Source organism: Chinchilla lanigera, unplaced genomic scaffold (genome assembly GCF_000276665.1).
Source record: "Chinchilla lanigera isolate Chin_1 unplaced genomic scaffold, ChiLan1.0 scaffold00051, whole genome shotgun sequence".
Classification (NCBI taxonomy): Eukaryota; Metazoa; Chordata; class Mammalia; order Rodentia; family Chinchillidae; genus Chinchilla; species Chinchilla lanigera.
In genome coordinates this window covers 1,670,356-1,686,682 of record NW_004955452.1, presented here as the reverse complement: position 1 = coordinate 1,686,682, position 16,327 = coordinate 1,670,356, and the positions used below count along the sequence as shown (strand labels likewise).

Here is a 16,327-nt window from a genome sequence, read left to right as displayed (position 1 = left end):
CCTTCACTCTCCCTGGGCCTCATTTTCCCTCTCTCTGAAATGGGCTGATAAACGGCATCTTTGCCTCAGGGTCTTCACATGAGACAAGATCAGAGCTTAGGTCTTGGCCTGTAGGAGGCACTAGAAAACAGTGATGGTGGTGTCTATTTTTTCTTCTCCCAACAAACAAGGCACCTGCTGTATCAGCTCCCCTTTTTCCCTTCAGAGGATGGAGTCCCCAAGGCCGGTGGCTGTCTGAATGGAGTCTGTGGTTTTATCTAAAACAAACACAGGTCCTGCAGTGATGTGGAATTGGGGCCAGACAGTCCCGCTATGGCAAGGGAGGCCACAGAATTCCTGGTCGTGCTGTCCCTGCAGCCCACCTCAGCCGCCCGGGTGTGTCTCCTCCCCAGGGAGGAATGTGGGCAAGGGTGTTCCAGTAACAACTCCCAGAGGAAGGAGCAGGCCGATTAAATGAGGTGCTCTCTTCCCACTCTGGGGCTTTGGGAAGTGACTGAGGAAGTTTCTGGAGCTCAGGGGTCCCTAGAGGGAAGAACACAGGCAGTTAGGAGCGCTGTTATCTGCTCCCCCAGCTGCAAGATCATTTCCATAGCACCCTCCACCATGTGCCCCCGACCCAGGCCAGGGTCCTCCTGGGTATCGAATACAAATCTCCCAGTGTCAGAGACTGAAATTCAGGCTGGAACTGTCTTCGCTCCTTCTATTTCCTAGACCCTTCCTGCCTGCCCTGGGCCTCCACAGCTCCTTGTACCGCAGAAGTAAGAAGGGGGATGTCGCTCTCCGCACAGCTTTCCCCCATCCCAAACGCTTCCTGCCACGTCTCCGTCCCCACCGCCTGCCCCCTGGGCCTTCACCCAGCCAGTCTGTGGCAGTAGCCTCCTTCCCTGTGACCTGGCATCTTGCTTTGGCTCTTGCCAAAAGCTGATAAATGGCATCTTTGCCTCAGGGTCTTCACATGAGACAAGATCAGAACAGAGGTCTTGGCCTGATAGGAGGCACTAGGTGGCAGTGCCCCCCAGGTCATAGATGTGACTTCCTCCCCAAGTGAGGAAGGAGAGTGTGCTGTGGGTTGTCCCCATGGCCTCCAGGAATCAGAGGGAGGAAAAGGAGTTCTCCCTGCTGCCAGGGCTCCTGCCCTGGCCAGTGTCATGCGTGGGGTGCGGGCAAGATGCTCCTGGAGGGGCACGAATGCCAGCCCGCAGCCAGGCCCACATCCTGCCTGTCCCTGCCTTGTTTCCTCTCCATGCAAGTTTCAGAGGACACCAGCCTCGTCGCCCTCTGATGCGATGTCCTGCCCCGTTAAACCTGGACAGTGCTGTCTGCTCTCTCAGCCCATGTTGCTGAGAGCCTACTGTGTGCCATCCGGGACTGGTTCTGGGGACACAGAAGTGACTAAAACACACACTGTGGGGGGAGGCAGGCCAGGTCCAGCCCCAACTCCATCTCCACATTGACCTCAAGCCAGGCTGCCCAGGCCAGGTTCCCAGTCCTCCCCGCCATCCTCTCTCCGGGCTTCATTACTTCCTCTTTAGCTAGCTTCGTGTGTAGCTAGGTGATTGCCTCTCTCTCCCTCCCCCTCCCCCTCTCCCTCCCCCTCCCCCTCCCCCTCCCCCCACCGGGCGCAAGCCTTATGCAGACAGGCCTGTGTGCCCCCACGCCCAGCCTGGCCACTGCCAAACACTAACAACTTAATAAACAGCTCTGCAAAAGCCAGCAAATATGACACGAGGCAGTGGGGAGCACTTTGAACTTGGTGGGGGAAGCCTTGCAACAGATAGGGGGCGTGGCGCTGGAAGGAGGGTCTCTCCCCCCAGGTACCAGGAGAAGGGGCTGGGAACCCTTGAGATCCAACTCAGAGCTTGCTGTGGTCACCACAGCCAGGCCCTGCCTCAGAGGCCCTTCTCTGTGCCTCTTATCTAGGTGGCCTTGGGGCCCTGTGGGAGGGAAATACCAGGCCCGCCCCTGAGCCAGCGCACAGAGCAGCTTCCCAGACACTGGCCGTGGCATTTCAGGGTCATGGCCAGAGCCAGATGTGGACAGCGGGACACAGCTTCCAGGGCGTGGCAAGCAGTGATGGTTCATCTCTCCCTTCTAAGAGCTCAGCTGCTGTGTTGCCATAGAAATGAGGCCTCTGGAGTGGAAGCTCCCCCTTACACCCTCAAGATCTGTTTCCTGAGTCTGAGGGGCCAGCTTTCCCCGTTTCCGGTCTCACTCTGCGGAGGACCTGGAGAACACATGGGTGCTTCCAGGGCTCTGCAGCGTGACATTCTGTGGTTATTCAGGCCCGCAGCCTCAGGTCTGCTGCCTCTGTATCTCCCTTCACACCGGCCCCTGTCCTGGGCTGTCTCTTTGACTTCAGAAATACTGGGGCTTGATGCGCTCTGACCAGTGACAGCCATGGTGCTATTTATGCATAAGAACCAGGGGACAGGGACAGGGGCATATAGCTCAGTGGCACAGCGCCTGCCTGGCAAACACGAGGTCATGAGTTTGAGTCCTGTACCAAAAAAAAAAAAAAGAAGAACCAGGGGACAGGGAACTGTCTGGGATGAGGACTGCAAAATCTGAGTAAAGACTGGATAGGAAGTGACTCGTGTCCTTGCCACTAAGTGGCGTCAACAAGGTTCTTTTCTTCAAACAACATGCCCTTTTATGTCCCCTCCCTTGGCCCCATTCTGTCCCACTCCCCCAAGCAATGGCCTCCTTCCTACCTGGTGAACACCTTTCCATCTCTGAGACACAATTCAGAGAACATCCTCTGGGGGCCCCAACCTCTTCCCAGCCCTGCAAGCAAGCAGTGACTACGTTGGAAATTTTTGCATCCTTCAAAGCACTTCTGACCTTTTCTTTGCACATCAGCGTCCACTGCTGGACTCTAGGCTCTTGGGGGCAAGGAGCAAGTTTTATTTTTGTCTGTAAAACTCAGTGCCCAGCTTGGTGCCAGGCACCCAGCAGGAGTCCAGAGTGCTGAGCGTCTTCTGGAACAAACCTCTTAGGAGAGGCTTTAGGTCACTGGAAAGGCCTAGAAGCAAAGCCAGGTTCTAACAAGGTTGGATGCGGGAGCCTTCTGGGGACAGAGAAGTTGTCCTTTGTGTCTCCGGGGCTTGCACCCTGCCTGGCACAGAGTAAGTGTCTGGGATCTGTCCAGTGGATGAATGGGTAAGAAGGGAATCTGAACTGAGGGAAAGTGGCAAAAGCTGTAAGGAGTTCCCCAGGAGGGGCCCAGGGAGTCTGGTGTGGTCTGAGGCAGGCACAGGAGCCCCAGCACAGAGTAGGTGCTTTTAGGACCACAGCCCCAGGAAATAGTTTCCTTCACCCGGTGTAGATGAGAACTTCCCGTGGAAGATCTGTGCACGACGTCAGGATAAGCGGCTGCTAGCCCGGCTGGGGTTGGGAGGAGGAGGGAGTAGAAAACAGCCCTTTGAGTCATCTGTAAGTCTGGCGACCATGCCTGGCCCCTGCGAGGAGGAAATGGAAAGTCCATTCATAAAGAAGCCTTTTAAGCTTCATCCAACTCCAGTCTGTCTCACAAGAAAGTCAGCTGGGCTCTGAAAATCAAGGCAGGCCTCCATCCCACGCACCAGGCAGGACACTTGGTGCCACGCGTTCGCTGGCAGAGAGCTGACAGTACTGCTGGGTGGGCAACGGGCTGCTGTCTACAAGCCCGAATGGCAAGAAGAGGTCCCAGGTCCCAGCTCTGCCCAGGGACACTTGTACTGCCTGGCACTGAGCTTCTCCCTCCACCGCAGCAGCTGCCATGGCTCCTGTTTTATAGCTGGGGACACCAAGCCTCTAGGGAGTAGCCCAGGGGCCTCCAGAATCACAAATTCTGATTTGTGTGTGTGTGTTGCTAGGAATTGAAGCCAGGGCCTTATGCATGCTAAGCTAGCATGCTACCATTCAACTACGCCCCAGCCCTTTTTGTTTTGAGAGCAGGTGTCACTAAGTTGCCCAGGCTAGCCTCGAACTTGTGATCTTTCTGCCTAAGCCTTCAGAGTCACTGGGATTATAGCTGTGCACCACCGTGTCCAGCAAAGTTTTCAGAAACAGTTCTATATGCATATGGCTTTTTCAGTTGTTTTCTCTTTTGCAATGCTAGGGGTGAAACCCAGGGCCTTGTGTGTGCTTGGCAAATGCTGTACCACTGAGCTATATTCTGCTGTCACTTATTATTCTAGAAAATTCCACAGCCAGCGTGAGCGAGGCCGAGAGGAAGGCCCAAGTATACTACCGAGCATGTATGAACGAAACCAGGATCGAGGAGCTCAGGGCCAAGCCCCTGATGGAGCTGATTGAGAAGGTAGGTCCCTGGGGCAGGCTTGGCAGCCCCTCCTGCTCACCTCTTCTGGCTCTGCCCCAGTTCCCGGGCACCACTGGGGCTCAGCCACCTCATGCCTCCAGCAGCCCTGCCCCGCCAGAGCAAGGAGCCCGTCTGTCTGCCATGTGTGTGAGGCTGCCCTGGCGTGAGTGCGTCTGTATAGGTGGGGCTGTGTGTATATGTCATGTGTCGGCATCTGTTGGGACGTCTGTCTCTGTGTGTGTCTCCATGCAGCTGTGTCGGGCCCAGGGACCATGTTCATGGGGATACTTCCTCTCCGATGCTTCTTTCTTTTCCACACACTGAGGGGTGTTTGCATGTGTGGAGAGGTGTGTGTTGCTCCCAAAAGCCCAACAGAGTCTTGGACCAGACGGTGCTCCGAGTCACAGTGAGGAGGCCCCGTCACTCTAGGCCTCTTCTTATACCAGGGCAGCGGGAAGACTCCTTCTCCTGGGCACATCCCTTTCAGTCCTGGGCAGGCTCCGAGGAGGGCTGCCTGCGGCCGGCCAGGCTGCCTGGTGCAACAGAGGTGGCCATGCGTGTGTTCTGCCCGCCCCGTGCTCCCTCAAGGGCCCTGCCTTCTAGCCTGTCCACAGGAAGGTCTTGCAGCAGAATTGGGGGCCACAGGCACTGGGGCTGTCCCAGTCCCTCCTGTCTGGTACAGTCCACGTGCCAGTATATGCCAAGCCAGGAAGGATCGAGGAGGTTACAAAAAAAGTCCCAACTTGGAGAAGGACTAAAGTAGTCCATAGCTAAACCTTTTTCAAAATGTGGAGCCTTCCCCTGGCCCCATAAGCACAATTGGATCTGTGTCTTAATAGTAATTACATTCACATGATTCCATTTTTTAAAAGTAAATCGTGTAAGGGGCAAAGTCTCCTCCATCTCCATCCCAGCCATCCAAGAGAGCAGTGCCACAGATTCGTGGCCTCCACCTGTGAGGCTCTGGCTCAGGTCAGAAACCCCTAGTGAGGCCGGGTGTGGTGGAGCGCTCCTGTAATCCTAGCACTCAGGAGGCTGAGGCAGGAGGATCATTGTGAGTTCAAGGCCAGCCTGGGCTACAAAGTGAGCTCAAGGCCAGCTTGAACTGCATAACAAGACCCTGCCTCAAAAAGACAAAAAAAAAGATAGAGAAATAGCCTGCCAGTGAAAACTGTCCCTGTCATTTGCCCTGGACACTGCACAAGGCCAGGCAGCTGCTCCGGGGTCACAGAGCAGGGTGCCTGCAGAGACAGAATTTGCATACAGGCCTCCAAGCCCCCTCATCCCTTCTCTGCCTGCTGTCCCTGCCCACAGCTCGGAGGCTGGAACATCACAGGTCCCTGGGCCAAGGACAACTTCCAGGACACCCTGCAGGTGGTCACTGCCCACTACCGCACCTCCCCCTTCTTCTCTGTCTATGTCAGCGCCGACTCCAAGAACTCCAACAGCAACGTGATCCAGGTGAGTGGCGTGGAGCCTGAAAGAGCACAGGGCATGACTTCTTTGCAAGTTCAGCGTGCCTGCTGGGGTGGTGGCAGCCCTAGGCTCAGCTTGGGCTCTGATCTTTCTGGCAGCCCCCCCGGTAAGATTTTTGCAGGCAAGAGACTCTGAGGGCATGGGCTGCCGTGCTGTCTGGGGCCTGCTGTAGGCCCCAGGAGTGATGCAAGACGTCAGTTCCCGGCGACAGCAGAAGCCACCTCAGCTCCCCACTTTAGCCTCTGGCCTTTGTGGCTCTGTTTATAACAGTATTGAAGAGAGGTGATGCATACCTGTCATCCTAGCAGTCTAGGAAGCTGAGGCAGGAGAATCTCAAATTCACCCTCAGCCTGGGCGATTTAGCAACTTCTGTGAGACCCTGTCTGAAAATAAAAAGTAAAGAAGGGCTAGGGATATAGCTCAGTACAAAGGTCACAGTACCCCCCACCACACACACACAGTGTTGAATCCATATCTCCCTGGCAGAGCCTACCCCAGCCTGAGGTTCATCACAGAGAGGGGAGCTCCTAAACTACGAGTCATAAAGGCTGAATTCCTAGCTCATCTTTGTCAGTCACCTGCTGTGTGACCTTAGACACATAGCTCAACCTTTCTGAGCTACAATTTCTTAATCAACCAAATGAAATGTAATAGCACTGAGGTATATCAAGATGAGGCCAAAAGGCTCCAACAGTAGCTATCAGAATTGACCCTCTCTTGTCTACCTAGCATTCAGGTGCCCCTTTACCAGCATTGTCTCCTATTTCCTTGAAACCTCAGTTCAGCTCTGAAGGTTAAATATGGTTTCACTTATTTTCAAGATGAGGAATCTGTGGATCAGAAAGGTTAAGTAACTTGATCCCGGTCAGACAGCTTTGGTGGCTCTTAACCACTTGGGTGGTGTTTGGCAAAGTAGGTGTGCTCTGCCAAGGCCAGGAGATGCATAAAGAAGAGGGAGGCTCTGTCCAGCCCTTTAGGAGAGTCCAGCACCCCTGTAGCTGACCCTGTGTACAAGCAGGAGTACACCTGTCCCTTCCCTGAGTGGGCCCATCAGTGACTTTAGCTACCAGCTCATCCTGCTGGGATCCAAGCTGGCCTTCTGGTGCCCTGTGCCAGTGCATCCCGGGCAGGCAGAGGGTGTGTGGTTGGCACCCACAGGGGGACATCCAGGAGACCGCCTCTCACTGCCGCTGTCCTCTCCAGGTGGATCAATCTGGCCTGGGCTTGCCCTCCAGAGACTATTACCTGAACAAAACCGAAAATGAAAAGGTGAGTGTGCTCTGCAGAGTACTGGCTTGGACCCCACCTGCCCTGAGGTGAGTCCCCCCTGGGTGTCCACCCCGAGCACACCTCAGGGATCACAGAGGTATCCCTTTCCTGATGAGGGACAGGTAGTCCCAGGCAGGGGAGGGATGCCCCAAGCTGGCTGGGTCACGTTCAGGCGTTGTGGGCACAAGGGAGAGGGGATAGGTGTCATTTGTCCCCGTTCCTTTTTTTTTTTTTTCCAGTACTGGGAATCGAACTCGCGACCTCACGCTTGCCGGGCAGGCTCTGTGCCGCTGAGCTAAATCCCCAGCCCCCATTTGTCCCCATTCTAAAGAGAGGCCACAGTGACAGCTACCACCAGGGGGTGCTAGACCTTCGTGTACAACACCTCTAATCCTTCCAATAGCGCTGTAGCTACCATTTCTCTGAACTTCATTTGCCCCCTCTGTCATGGGGTATTACATTTACCTAGCCTTTTACAGAGGAGGAAATAAGGCTCACAGATGCTGAGTGGCCTGTTCAAGGTCCCACAGCCAGTAAGTGGTGAGACTGGGATCCACATCCGGATTCACACCCTTCCTTCCGCCTGGCCTGCCTCTCGTGGCACCCTAGGGGGCCTTGGCCGAAGGCTCACTCACCCGTTCACTCTGGCCTCCTGTCTTGAGCAAGTTGCTACTGAGCACCTGGTGCTGACCGGGTGATGGCAAAAAGATCAGCCTGGTCTGTTGAGGTCCAGCAGGGAAGATGGAGAGTGCTTAGCTGGCCACCACTGTATATGCAACCGCCACTGTGACCAGGGAAGGGGCAGCCCAGAAAACGTAACATGGGCCCTGACTCAGGTCTGAGGATGTGAGCTGAGAGCATTGTAGAAAAGGTGCATACCAAGAACAGAAAGAGGGCCGGGGATAAGCACTGAAAGATGGGACCCGGATGGCACTGACCGCCTGACCTGGGGACCTGCAGAAACGCAGAGTTGTTTCAGCTTTATCCTTAAGGAGGTGGGCAACCAGCAAGCAGACGGAGGCCCCAAACCATTGTCAGGGCTGGGGATGTGGCTCGGTGGTAGAGCACTTGCCTGGACTGCACAAGGCCCTGAGTCACGTCCCCAGCATCTTCCCCAAAACATCTTGAAGCCTTGTCTCCAGCAGGTCCCCTGGGTGAAGTGCAACCCTTGGCCCCAAGCCCTGGGCTGAGGTCAGGCCTGTCCCACTGTACCTCGCCTGGTCCAGTGGGTAGCAAGTGGCAATCACTGACCTTCTTGGGTGCTGGATCTCACAGGTACTGACTGGATACCTTAACTACATGGTGCAGCTGGGGAAGCTACTGGGCGGTGGGGATGAGGACGCCATCCGGCCCCAAATGCAGCAGATCCTGGACTTTGAGACCGCCCTGGCCAACATTACCATCCCCCAGGAGAAGCGCCGGGACGAGGAGCTCATCTACCACAAAGTGACGGCTGCCGAGCTGCAGGTAGCTTGTGTCCTGCTGCCACAGGGGCTGGGCCAGCTACTGGGCTTCAGACCAGGCCCTGAGCTGGGGGTTTGTACCCGCTCGTCAGATCTGTGAAACACCCTGTGAAGGAACAGTGTTTGTTATGCCCACGTGACAGACGCCACACTGGGTCTCAGGCCCTGTTACCTGCTAAAGCCCACAGAGTGTTAACTCTAAAGCTAGGCTCTTGCCCTACCCTGGGCTGCTGTCTCTGACAGCATTTGCCTGGAGACTCCATAGTCTTGACAGTAATCGCTCACATGGGGAGCTCCTGGTCACAATAAGAACTCAGCAAACACGAGCTGTGGGCTGGCCTTGCCTCTGCCTTTCCTGAACCAGGAGGCTGAGTGACATGGTCAGGGTCCAGGCACCACCAAAGGGCAGAGGAGCCTCTGGCTTTGTGAAGCTCAGCTCTTAACCGGTCCTTTGAGACATCCCGGAGGTGTGCCTGAGGAAGAACAGCTGTTTCTGTAATGGTGAACAAGCAAGGCTGCCCCCTGGTGGCTGCTCAGGGGGCCCTTGAGGGTCTGGAGGTGACAGCCTGCGGTTCATTCTTCCCCGTGCATCCTGCCACTGTCCCGCCCTGGGGCTCTGGGGGCCATCATCAGGGTGTCCTCTGCTGGCACCCCTGTTTTTGTCATCAGGGAGACTGCTTGGCCAGGGCAGGAGGGATGGCCCTCCTGGGCCGAGGGTCTGCCGACCTGTCTTCTTGCTTCTCTCCCTGCTGCCCCGCCCAGGAAGAGCACCAGGTCCTACCCTTTTCTCCTCCTCCATTTGACAAAGGTTAGAGCCAGAGGCTACCTTGGGCCTTACTCTTGTGCTTCCAGGCTAGTAGGGGACACTAGGAAGTAATCACAGTCTTCCTGCAAGTGCTTTGGGCAAAAGCAGTAGGCCCTGGGGCCAGAAGGGGTGAAATCAAGGGAAGATAATGACAGGTGCTCGTTAGTCAGGCTGATGGTGTCCCAGGAGATGCAGTGCCCAGAGGCCTAGAATGAGGCAAGAGAGCCTGGCTTCCTGCTGGTGGCAGCTGCCCTTCAGGTCCCCAGGGAGCTGGGGTACCTCTGGGGAGCGAGTGGTGCGAGTGGGTTGTTATGGAGATCTGTAGCCGCTATTGGGTACCATCTGGCACTGTTTTTCCGCCCTGAGGCCAGGAGGTCGAGAGAGATGCTATATTTGTGCAGCGTAATTTGGTTTGCTGCAGCTGCGCGAATCTCAGCCCGAGAGATCTCACTGTGGCCTCACAGTGGCCATGATGTGGGCATTCATACCCAGCAGGTTGGAGGTGGCATGGTACCCCAGAGCACGGAGCCCATCATGGCTTCCGCGTTCCATCACCCCGCACCCTCACCCCATTGCTTCTGGGTTCCACCTCCTTGGAAGAAAGGAAAGGCCGTGCCCCTCTCCCCGCTGCGCTGCTGCCAGGGGAGGCCTCAGCAGGGGCAGCAGCCTGCATGGTGCCAACCTGGGTACGGAGTCAGAAGACTGCTCCAGCTCATTGTTCACCGAGCTGCATGACCTCGGGCAAGTCATATACTTCACCCCTTTGAGTCTTGGCCTCCTTCCTGGTAAACTTGGCCTTTGCTCATTTAGACACCCCTGCTTTATGTCAGAACACAGAGACAAGGGCCGGCAATATAGCTCAGTGGCATAAGCGCTTGCTTGGCAAGCCTGAAGTCATGAGTTCAATTCCCAGTACAAAAAAAAAAAAAGAACAGTGAGACATAGCTGCCCTCACAAGGGACACTGGTTCTTCACTGTAAGTCACAGGGTCTTTTGGGAACAACTAGAAAACTCTGGAACATCACCCAAGGAAAACAGGCTTATGTGCATTTAAAAAAATACGTCTAATACATAAAGAAGTCTTGGCGCCTGGAAGCATGGCGTAAGAATCTCTGCCCTCTAAGCATGGTGGTGCACATCTGTAATTCCATCACTCTGGGAGGCTGAGACCGAGAGATCTCAAGTTTGAGCCCAGTCTGGGAAACTTCATGACTTTGTGAGACCTTGTCTCAAATTTAAAAAAAGAAAAACATTTTTAGAACTCAGTGCGTAGGCCTTGGGATCAATCCCTAGTACCATCAAAACAAAAAACAAAAACAAAAACAAAAAAAACCCAACTCTGCCCAGGCCTGGTGGCACGTGCCTGTGACCTCAGCACTCTGAAAGGCTAAGATAGGAAGATAGTAAGTTCAAGCCCAGCCTGGGCAGCTAGTGACTTAGCAAGACCCTGTCTCAAAATTTTAAAAAAAGGGTTGAAGATATAGTTCAGGGCAAAACCCCTCAATCCTCATTACTGAAGGACAAAACAACAAAAACCGGTCTCTGCCTTGCCTGGCCTGCTCACTAGGTAGCAAAAGGTGAATATGAGGCAAAAATAGAGTGTCACTTTGTAAACTGACATGGATGATAGAAGATAACATTATCATAATTACTATTCCTTCACGATCCATGATGTGGACCAGGTTCAAAATTAATTTGGCAGCTGGGCATGGTGACGCACGCCTGTAATCCCAGCACTCGGGAGGCTGAGGCAGGAGGATCGTTGCAAGTTCGAGACCAGCCTAGGTTACAAAGTGAGCTCCAGGCCAGCCTGAACTGCGTAGTGAGACCCTGTCTCAAAAAGACAAAAAAGAAAATTTAATTTGGTCATTGCACCCTGGGATGGAGAACGTCTCACTCTCTGGTAGCTGGAGATTTGTTTTTCTTCCAATTCTCATGAAGACCCAAGGAAAAGCACCCAGGCTACACAGTGCAAGTCTAGGCTTACCTTGCTCCGGTGCGGGTTGGTTCCGGGCCACCCCCAGTGCAGCCGAATTCAGAGTCATGAATCATACATCCTTCCAGTGCTGCCCTGGGATCTGCCCATTCCTTTCTGTAGCACCACACCTGGCCAGAACCTGAGTTTTAGACCCACAGTCTCCGGTTACCCATGACCTGGGGGAAGTCACCTTACCTTACCTGCAGATTCAGCCTCTGTTAAGGTGGCGGGGTGAGCACCTGCCTAAGGGCCTCCAGGTTTCACTACAGGCTGTGGATTGTCTGGTGTTAGAGACTGACCTTGCATTATTGTCTTTCTCATAGATGCTTCTCCCACTTCCTTATTGTTCTTACATTTTGCCCTCTTTCAGGGGATCAGAGAACACAATTTGAAATTGGTCAGGCCCAGGGCCACTCTAGGAAGACATGACTGTAAGGCCTGACATTGATGGATCGTTTATGTACAGAATGTAGAGAACATGGGGAGCAGAGGCTGGGGCAGACCTTCAAAAGTTGCAAGGCTCTGCTGGAGGACGTTTGCTACGTGAAATAAGCCAGTGACCAGACAGATGATGTCACTTACATGAGGTTCCCAGAGTAATTAAATTCAGGAAGATTGAGACAGAAAATAGAATGGTTGTTTGCAGGGGACCTGGGGAGGGGGTGAGAGTAGAGACTGAGTTTTGTTTTGTTTCTGTGTTGCTGGGGATGGACACAGGGCTTTGTACATGCCGGGCAAGTGCTCTGCCACTGAGCTATGTCCCAGCTCCATTTAATTTCATTTGAGACAAGGTCGTTGTCCAGGCTGGAACTTGTGATCCTCCTTCCTCAGCCTCCCAAGTAGCACAGCTTTAGTCATCTGACAACAGCCACCAGGTCTGCTGTGTGTATACTGGCTGAGCTTAGGCTTCTCCCTCTTGCTGCAGGTTACCTTTGACTTTGCTCTTCTAGCTCCCAGGCCTGGGAAGCATCACCTACAGACCGTGCAGTTCATACTTTGTGCTGCTCTGCTCCCTGAATGCACCCGATGCTACAGAACCCCACGTTAAGTAGAACAGGCAGCGCTGGCTGCTGTGACCATCCGGGTAACCCATGCATGGGTTCTGTTTCTACGGGGCTCCCCATTTCTAGATGAGGCGCTGAGGCACAGAGGGGTTTGTTAAACTTACTCAGAGTTGCACAGCGTAAGCAAGGGAGCTGGCATCAGGCAGTCTGGCTCCGGATCCCTAACTGAGCGGCCTGCTGGGGCCTCGTCCTCTTTGTAACATGTGCCTCACACAGGAGGGGCGTGTGTCACACAGGCAGGGCACGGTGAGCGCAGTAGGTTCTGTCTCTTCCCTTACACTATCCTAGTTCCGCATCAAGTTAGAAACGTGGACGTCTGGCTCCTTAGGCCGCTGCCCCCAGCATCCCTGGCATTCAGGCAGCCTCTGCCTACCTCCGCCCTGCCCTCTCTCCTTGTCAGGTGCGGAAGGTACAACGATGCCAGCATCCCCTTGTCCCCTTCCCTTGCAGACCTTGGCACCTGCCATCAACTGGCTGCCCTTTCTCAATACCATCTTCTACCCCGTGGAGATCAACGAGACCGAGCCTATCGTGGTCTACGACAAAGAGTACCTTGAGCAGGTCTCCGCCCTCATCAACAACACCGACAGATGGTAAGGCGGCACGGAGGCCTGGGACGGCCTGAGCAGGTGGCCCTCTCCTCAGGCAGGATGGCCAGGGGCAGTAGGTGAGAGACGGAATCTGGAAAACGGGCTCTGGATGGGCTTTTATGAGGGGCGGAAGGGTATCTCGGTTACAAGCACAAGTTCAAATCCCGGCTACCCTCCCAGCAGCGCTCTAGCCTTAGGCAAGTTCCTCATCCTTTCTCAGGGCCATTTCCTCATCCATAAAACTAGAGTGCAGATAGCACCTACCATTACGGCAGCTGCAGGATTAAGTGAAACACCCCATGGAAAGGGTTTTATCAGGATGTCGGTCTCAGAATAGGACCCATAAACGTTAGCTATTGTTTTTAGTTAGTAATTTGTGAGGTTTTTAAAAATTTTTTTGAGACATGGTCTTGCTAGGTAGATCAGGCTGATCTTGAGCTCGCTATGAAGCCCAGGCTGGCCTTGAACTTGTGGTGATTCTCCTGCCTCAGCCTCCCGAGGGCTTGGATTACAGGCATGTGCCACCATGCTCAGCATGATATATATATATTTTTTAATTTTAAAGACTTATATGGCCAGGCATAGTGGTGCACGCTTATAATCCCAGCCCTTGGGAGGCTGAGGCAGGAGGATTGTTGCAAGTTAGAGACCAGCCTGAGCTACAAAGTGAGCTCAAGGCCCACCTGAACTACATAGGGAGACCCTGTCTCAAAAAAAAAGACATAAAAATGCTGAAAATCACAGAAAGTAGGAAAAATTTTTAAATGACTCGACAGTGCTCTGGGTCACATGGGATGTGTGTGTTTTTGTGTGCACAGCTGTGGAGAAAGAAGGCGGGGTGGTTTCTAATATATGGTTTTTTTCCTCCTACCATTGTGACTAGATGTGGTCACAATCTAGACATGGTCTGCTTTGCCCTTGATTTCACCACAGGCGTGCTCCCTGTGTCATCCCAAACCCTCAATCTTTTTCATGGTTTCATAATATTCCAGAGAGTATAAATACAATCATTTCCTTCCCTCTTGCCCTGTGTCAAATGTTAAGGTTGGTTCCAGCTGGGACTGGGTGTCACTGTAGTGACCACTGTGATGCTGAGGTGACTTCTTTGTAAACTCGGCAGCAGCCACAGCCAAGTTCCCTGTGCCCTGGGCTGGGGCAGTGGGAGCTGCCATTCATGGAAACTGTGGCCCAGCTGACTGGAGCTTCCTTGCCTGCCCCTCTCTGGCCTGCTGGGCTGGCCATATCTTAGCTGTGGCATGACGCCTGCGCCCCACCTGCCCCATAGCACACATCATCTGAATGAGTCCCTGAGTCCCCAAGCAGCAGCTTTGTGGCACCCAGACACGAAGCAGCTCGAGATAGCATTTATTGAGCACCAGTGGTAACCAAGTGACTGTGCTAGACACCAAGGGTCATTGTGTTGTGTTGTATTGTGTTGTGTGCAGTGCTGGGGACAGAACCCAGGGCCTTGAGCTTGCTAAGCAAGTGCTCTGCCTACCAATGAGGGCCTGCCCCCCAGGGCTTTCTGTGGTAGACGACCCGGTCTTCACCCATGAGGGGCTCACATCAGTGTGCTTGCTAAGAGAGCAGCAACCCGCCATGCCTAGGCAGGCTGGAACAGACCCCGGGAGACTGCTAGGGGCTGGCAAAGGAAAGGCTCTGCAGGGCGCCTCTGAGCCAGTGGGTTTCTTGTCCCCTCTCCCCAGTCTGCTGAACAACTACATGATCTGGAACCTGGTGCGGAAAACAAGTTCCTTCCTTGACCAGCGCTTTCAGGATGCTGATGAGAAGTTCATGGAAGTCATGTATGGGACCAAGAAGGTGAGCCTGGTACTCCTGTAGATGTGCTAAGCACCTACTGTGTGCCAGACCCTGGGCCAAGGACTTGGTACATGTATATAACACATTTTAATTCCTTTTACTCCTCCCTGCCTTCTTCTCCGTTCCCTCCATCTCTTGGTCTCCTATCTGCAAAAGATCTATCTCCCTGTTTCCTATTATCTTGTATTTCACTCTTGTAATTACTATACTTTGGATTTCTCATATAAGAGAAACCAAACAACATTGAAGCCTGTGTGTCTGAATTATGCTGCAACCTGCACCTGCCAGCAGGTCCCAAGAGGGGGGCAATGGGAGATTAAAAAGAAACAAGACGCATGAAGAAAAGCTGGGACTGGGCGGGACCTGACTTCTCTGATGGAGAAGCAGCGACAACCCAGCATGGCTCACCTCTTTAATTATACGGTGTAAAAAGGGGGTAAGGGGTGAGCATGTGACCGAAAGTGCAAGGTCTCAATGTTTTGCTGAGAACCCTGAAAGTGAAACGTTCTCAGAGCTGTCTGTGCTGCAGTTAACAGGGAGGAACACCAAGGCCAGACACTTGCTGGACTGGCCTTGCTCTAGTCCCCACAACTTGTTCACCTGGCTCACCTCTGGCTCAGTCGCAGCTCTGCCCCTCCCCACACTTAACATTGTTGTCTCAAGGGGACTTTATATAGGCAGGGTCTGACCAAGTTGCAGGATGGCAGTCACAGAGGCCGTTCTGTGTGCGGAGAACTCCCCTTCGAATCTCCTACCCTGCTGGATTACAGATGAGGAAACAGGCTCAGGGAGGGAGAGGGACTGGTTCAAAGTGGCTCATAGTGAAGAGCAGGCTCTCTCGCACCTGGGACTTCTGATTCTGTGGCCCCTCCCCTCTGAGCTCTCTGTACCTTTCAGCCTCAGCTGCACGGGAGGGAACGCAAAAGCTGACTTTCCTGTGACTGCTGGGGACCAAGGCAGGAGGGGGAAAGGAATTACTGTTCGATGAGGACAGCTTCAGATTTGCAAAATGAAAAAGTCTAGGAATTAGTTGCACAACAATGTGGACATGCTCTTTTTTCTCAGACAGGGTCTCTCTGTGTAGCCCAGGCTGGCCTCAAATTTGTGGCAATCTCCTACCATAGCCTCCTGAGTGCTGGGATTACAGGCGGGCACCACCATGCCCACCCCGTGAACATACTTAACACGGCTGAATTGTGCACTTCAAAATGGTTAAGATGGGGTGTGGGACTGCGGTTCAGGGGTAGAGCACTTGCCTACCATGTGAGGCCCTGGGTTGAATCCCCAGCACCACAAAAGAAAAAAGAAGTGGTTAAGATGAAAACTTTTATGTTACGTGGATTTTAACACAATTTTTAAAAACGAACTTTCTAATAGAATGAACTTCCTAGGGCCTGGTTCAAAGTGTAGGCTGCCACTGTAACTTGACTTGCAGAGTGGGGGGGACACTGGACAGCGGCAAGGGCAGTGGGGGTTGTGACCCCCAGGCTGCGGTGGGAAGGGTGCTGCTTGCTGGCTTCTCAATCCAAGACTCTCCCCACTCCTTCACGGGGCTGCTTCT

General features: G+C 53.7%; 1 protein-coding gene across 1 annotated transcript in view; it reads left to right on the top strand.

Annotated features, from left to right (window-relative positions):
- Positions 1-16,327, top strand: part of Ece1 (endothelin converting enzyme 1) — a gene marked incomplete at its 5' end in the record, with an annotated part of 50,837 nt that overhangs the window by 17,937 nt on the left and 16,573 nt on the right. Inside the window, 6 exon segments of the mRNA XM_005394714.2 lie at positions 4,179-4,300; positions 5,615-5,761; positions 6,980-7,045; positions 8,321-8,512; positions 12,806-12,948; positions 14,652-14,766. Of these exon segments, the coding sequence (XP_005394771.2) occupies positions 4,179-4,300; positions 5,615-5,761; positions 6,980-7,045; positions 8,321-8,512; positions 12,806-12,948; positions 14,652-14,766 (785 nt within the window).